Source organism: Psammomys obesus, unplaced genomic scaffold (assembly GCF_907164565.1).
Source record: "Psammomys obesus unplaced genomic scaffold, mPsaObe1.curated_primary_1811, whole genome shotgun sequence".
NCBI classification, from domain to species: Eukaryota; Metazoa; Chordata; class Mammalia; order Rodentia; family Muridae; genus Psammomys; species Psammomys obesus.
The window spans coordinates 49,986,985-49,992,984 of NW_026585644.1; the positions used below are offsets into that span (position 1 = coordinate 49,986,985).

At 46.2% G+C, this 6,000-nt stretch overlaps 1 protein-coding gene across 2 annotated transcripts in view; it reads left to right on the forward strand.

Moving 5' to 3' along the window:
- Positions 1 to 5,366, forward strand: part of Prkce (protein kinase C epsilon) — a 484,873-nt gene extending 479,507 nt beyond the window's left edge. Inside the window, exon 15 of one of the 2 annotated variants that reach the window (XM_055619233.1) lies at positions 2,157 to 5,366. In XM_055619233.1, coding sequence (XP_055475208.1) covers positions 2,157 to 2,303 — 147 coding nt within the window. In that variant the 3' untranslated portion in view covers positions 2,304 to 5,366. The remainder of the gene's footprint in view (positions 1 to 2,156) is intronic. The other variant, XM_055619239.1, reaches the window with a different exon arrangement.
- The last annotated feature ends 634 nt before the right edge of the window (positions 5,367 to 6,000 follow it).

A 6,000-nucleotide genomic window follows, 5' to 3' on the forward strand; every position in this document is an offset into this window, starting at 1 on the left:
CAGCCAACACCCTCCCAAAGCCAGCTTGCACCTTGGGCACCAGTCTTGTTCATCTCTGAAACAGCTCTTTGCTCAGGCTCTGAAACTCCTGGAGGAAAACAGCTAGTCCTGCCCCGGGCCAGCCTTCCAGTCGCAGAAGACCACACTGTGTCTGAGTTCCTCGTCTGAAGGGAACACAGATATCCCCAGCCACAAATCTTGTTTCTGTGAATTTCTCTTATTCTCTTTGTCTCCTCTCAGATGGAGCTCAGCCAGCCCCTGCTCCTTCCTGCCCATCACTGTCTAATCTGGGTCATTGGGTTGGCTCCTCTGCCAGCCTCCTCACACTATCCCCTCTCACTGCGATGCCCAGCTCTCCCTGTTTGCCTGTGCCAGGCCCTTCTGGCTTTATTTCAAACGCCTACTAGCTTCTTCTAAAAACATCTCCTGGTTGGACTTGGCCCTTGCCATGTATGCCGTCTCATTTCCACGGGGTCCACATCTCCATAACTTCTGCAGGGGCGGGAGGCATCGTGTTAGGCCTGGATGTGAGTCTGGCTCTTTCCCAGTTGGGTAAGCCCAGCCAAGCCCCAGGTCTCTCCGAGTCACAGTTTCCTGTGCTGTAGAGCTGGAATCAAAATCAAGTGAGTGAATGAATGCAAAGATGCGTGGAAGAGCTCTGGAACAGCACCGATACCCAGTGTTCAGAGAGGCACTGCCAGGGAGCCTCCAGCCTCTACTGCACCCCATACTGTGCTCAGCCCCGTGGGCCTGGCACAGAGGGCCTCTACGGTCACACTCCAGCCTTACCTCCTGACCATCCCACACTGGGCTCTGGCACAGGCAGCTTGGCAGACATATGGTTCTAAGTGCATACATGTTACCTGTTCTTGACCTCTGCTTTACGCACCTTCCTGCCATCTATACACCACAGCTATAAACCATTCTTCAGATCTTAGTCAACCCCTGGCTTTTCTGTGGAAGTTCTTAAAACACATGTCCCACACAAGTGCTCTGGCTTTCTCATGCATCTGTAAGCCCTTAAAGGTAGGGTATCGTGGACACTCCCTAATCCCCTCCAAAAACCAGAATGGATATGTGAGTTGGTTGATTGCTCTCTACTCAAGCCCGAGGAACCAGGAGCAGCCCAGTTTTCCCCTGGGAACTTGAACATCTAGCTGGGCTGTCCTTCTGAGCTGGGAAATAAGTCATACTAGGTTTTCTGACTTGATCCAGTAGATGCTTGCTTATCGTGGGAGAACTGCCAGCAGCCTAAAGAGAAGGAGCTTACGGTCTAGGCCCGCGTTCTCAGCCTTCCTAATGCTGCGACCCTTCAATACAGTTCCTCAGGTAGCGGTGGCCCCCAGCCATTCAATTGTTTTCATCACTGCTCCATTACTCTAATTTTGCTACTGTTATGAATCGTGATGTAAATATCAGATATGCAGGGTATCTGATATGTGACCCATGTGAAAGGACCATTTGACACCCTCAAAGGGGTCATGGCCCACAGGTTGAGAACCACTGGTCTAGACAAAAGTATCAAATTATCACAACAAGTTCATGTGTTGAGTCAACATTGTGGTAATGGCCAAGCCATGGGACCATAGAGTGAGATGATGATGAGGGCAGATGGAAGTCAAAGAAGGCATCCCTGTTTCCCTTACACATATGAAACAGATATGGCAGGACTATCAGGTCTGTCTCTGCGGGGATAAAAAGCACTGGGGACTTTGAGCTGACGGATTTAAGTTCGTCCCCTGGGCATAACAAGGACTGTCTTCATGGAGCTTAACAGTTATGGTAGATGCTATCAGAGGATATGAGATGTAAGCTATGTATCACACACACACACACACACACACACACACACACACATACACACGTGCGTTCAGCCTGTAGGAACCCCACTTCCCTGCTTTTCCATCATACTCACACACCCTCTTCCTTCTCACCTTGACTCATTCTTGTTTTCCTCCTCCTCACCTCTGGGTCCTGGGGCCATCCATTGTTACCTCATTGGAACAGCCCTGTTTCTGCTCCCAGTAGCTGGAGGCTGGCTTTGGCGAGAGGCTGGTCACCTCAATGCCCAGTCTCCACGAGGGAGGGTGGCGGTGGGAGTCCCTCAAGAGGAAAGTCAAGCCTCAACTCAGCACCTTCTCTTTTTTTCTCCACAGAAAACCAAAAGAGATGTCAATAACTTTGACCAAGACTTTACCCGGGAAGAGCCGGTACTCACCCTTGTGGATGAGGCCATAGTGAAGCAGATCAACCAGGAAGAATTCAAAGGCTTCTCCTACTTTGGTGAAGACCTGATGCCCTGAGAAGCTGCTTCAGGTGGAGTTAGCTGATGCTGCAGGGAGGGTGCTGAGAAAATCCTGTGTTGCAGAGGTCTCGAGCCATTCCTCCTCCCAGGGCCCCCATCCCGTCCATGTCCACTCTCTTATTTATTGCATTCCCTCACCATGCCATGCCCTTTCCCGCCCTCCCAGTGACTAGAAGGCACCCTTGGGTCTAGATTCACCAACAACACAGATTTGAATTGTGTCCACTCTGTGGGTATCTGTGTGCAGAGCTGGGTTTGGAGTGTCTGTCCATCTGCAAGCCTGAAGCAACTTCGGTTCTTTTATTACAAAGGAAAAAAAAAAAAAAAAAAAAAAAACCAACATGAAGACTCTGGCTCTGCCACTGGACATAGAATCCTGACTCTTCTCTTTTCTCATTGTCCCCGTTCCCCAGTCTGCCATTCCTGCTCGTCTACCTAGGAGAAGAGACTGGATTTTCTTCCATGTGAGAACCAGAGGCATGCCCTGGTTGGCCAGCTGTGGCAGTTTGCTCTGGAGTTGCACATTCCTGCTTGCTTTGGTTTTAGCTTTTTTTTTGAGCATGCCAAAGTTGTGTATGTTTATATCTCATGGAAGAAATCATTTTGATTTTGAACTCCTAACATTTAAAAAACAAAAAACAACTATTACCAATTTCACTTTCTAATTGGCCAAAAGATAGGTATCCCAGTGTGAATGCAGGTAGATATTAAAGGGCTACTACAGGGTGAGAATCCAGTCATCCAAAGCTTATTATTGATGCTTTAGTGACACATGAGGGCTATGCAAAGAGAGCAAAAGAAAACTTTGCCTTGTCATTATGAGAATTCTCCCTGAGCACCACGGCCACCAGAGCAGCAGCCAATGCCCCAAGGCTCCAGAACAATCCAGCTCCCAGATTCTCTCTCCAGTTTTGTCCCACGTTCCCAGCATAAGCTCTGTTTTCTGTTGCACTTCTACAAAATGGCAGCACCACTGTGTTGTGGTTTGAAATATACAATGTGTGGAATGAACTGTGAAGTATCTGCTTTGGGAATGCAAGGAACAAAACTCAGCCTGGGTCAGGCGGAAGGCATCGGGGGACTGATGTGCAACTGATGTGAAGACTGATGAAGTGGTGGGGTGTGGCCAGAGTTTTGGTGACACGCCATGGTGACTCACGTGGACTCTATTTAACGGACTGATATTACCTCCTGTAGATATGCTGACAGTGTTACAGTCTTTGGTTCCCAAGGGTTCTCTGTGGCTTCATGTCTATGTTCCCTGGAGGTCATTTGATTACCTATTTTATTGAACTGATTTAGCAGGGAATGGAATCCATTCCAGCTGTTGCACGTGGATTTCCCAACTGCCCCTAAATATATATACTTGTGAGTGGCAAAGTGGCACCAATGAAGCTTTTTGCCTTTTGTACATTTGAGATTTTTTTGTATATAGTGTTTGCTGCAAGGCCTGTGGAATTAATTCATTGAATATAGAGGTATCAACTGCTGCATGTTCAGGCATATTCTAAAACTTTAGTCTATGAGAGAAAAACTATAATAATGTCCAGGTGCAATCTTCTTATCAGCTATTGGCTCACGTTACTGAGAGAGTGGAGTGTTTCTTTCCAGGGAGGGCTGGGGTCCTTTATATTGTTTCTTTCCTTTTGGGTTAAAAATGTAACCATGTATTGAGCTGTATTAAAATCATGTTGGTTCTCCCTTGCTGTATCATGCCCTGAGAGAGACGGCAGACAGGGAGGAATGTTCTCAATAGTGGTTTCCAAGCTTGGACAGTGACTATTTTGAGCCCATACTAAATGTGTCCCTATTTGCATCTGGCTGGTCCCAGCCTTTGTTCCTAATGACCTTTAGTTCCCTCCTGCTTTTTTTTTTTTTTAAAGAAAAACTCAGGTGTAACTGTGATCTGTTCTTAAGATGATTGCAAATATTAAATACTATGCTGTATCAATCTGTATGTTTGGCATACCAGGGAAGTGATGAAGAACATTAGGTTAATTTAATTTATCTTCAGTGACTTGACATACTGGGGGAAGACTATCTTTTTGAGTAGATAATAAGCACAGAGACATCTTCATGGTGGTACCATCTCATTGTTTAGAAAAACCTGATAATACACCCATCATACTCAGATCTCTTTCTCTCTCTCTCTTCCTCCTCTCTCTCGTCCTCCTTCCCTCCCTCCCATCCTCCACCCCAGCTTCCTTTACCATTGAACATTGGACAGCTAAGGCCAATATCAAGTGGCTTTTTTCCCCCAGGGCTTGGTGGTGTTCACGTGACAGTGGGGCTAGGTCCTTCCTCCCAGCCAACTGGCACTGTTGCTGGGAAATCAAACAGCACATTCCACCAGCATCTCTAGGCAGTCAGCCCCCTGGCTCCCTTTTGGTGCCCATAGCCCTGCTGGCTAGGATGCCTCTAGCCAGTGCTGTCCTCACACAGGCAGATTTGAATCCAGGCACATGTGTGTGTTCCTTGGATGGATACTGAGTCCTTTCAGCAAGAACTTGGGCACAGGGAATGTGCTCGGTGGTAGGACTCTTGCCTGGCTGGTGAGCTCTGGCTCCAGTGCCATGAAAGCAGCAAAGGTGAGCGTGGCCACACTGATAGATTTCTGCCAGGTCCCTATCTTTACAACTCTCACTCTCTTTCTTTTAAAGAAAAAAAAAACGCAAAAATTATGCCAAAAACCTACATGAAGGATAGTAATTCCTCCCTTCCTCTCATTATGGACTTTGTAAAGTAGAAACAAATTTTTTTTTTCTTCCAAAGGTGAAAACACAATTCATTCTTGCTTTAAAAATAAAAGAAGGCTAAAAAAAATTACCTCTTTTTAAATTATGTGCAAAGTAATTCTGGCTAAATAGAAAATATTCAATTTTAGGAGTTTTATTTTATAGTGTGAAGCTTTCTTTGTACACACTCTTTCTTTTTGGATGTGATTTTAATCTCTTGCCATCCATTAGTGTAATTTCATTGTAAACATTATTGTGCCAAATGTACTGTACTCAAAAGGATGTGAATGTGTATTGTTCCAGAACGTAATAAATACGATAATAAAATATTAAATCTTACTTCTCCGTCCCAAAAAGAATGTCTCTGTCCTTTTGCCTTTTGCATACTAGAGATTCAAAACTTCTAGGATGGAGTTGTTAGAATGCTTGCCATCATGAACAAAGACCCAGATTCAATGCCAAGCACCCACAAAACTCAAAACAGTGACACACACCTGTGACCTCAGTGACATAATGGGTTCAGGGCCAACCTGGGCTGAAAGATATGGTGCAAAACCCAAACAACACCTCTAAAACCTCATCCCAGTATAGTGGAACACACTTGTAACCCAGCACTCAAGAGGCAGGGGCAGGAAGGTCAGCCTGGGCTACATAATGAAACTTTGAAAAATAGAACAAGCACACAGGTGGGATGGCTCAGTGAGTGAAGACACCACACAAGCCGGTGGTCTGAGTTCAGGTCTGAAACCCATATTAACATGGGGAGAAATGTCTCCGGGGCTCCCTCTGGCCGCCACACGTGTGCCATGCATGCCCACCACCCTACACATCAGAACATGCACAACGGCTACCTTTATTTCATTAGGGGTGTGAGTGTGTGTGTGCAGCAGAAACCATATTTACAGAGGTTAAAGGCCAGCTCTGCAGTCAGACCTCTTCTACCTTTATGGGAGCTACGGA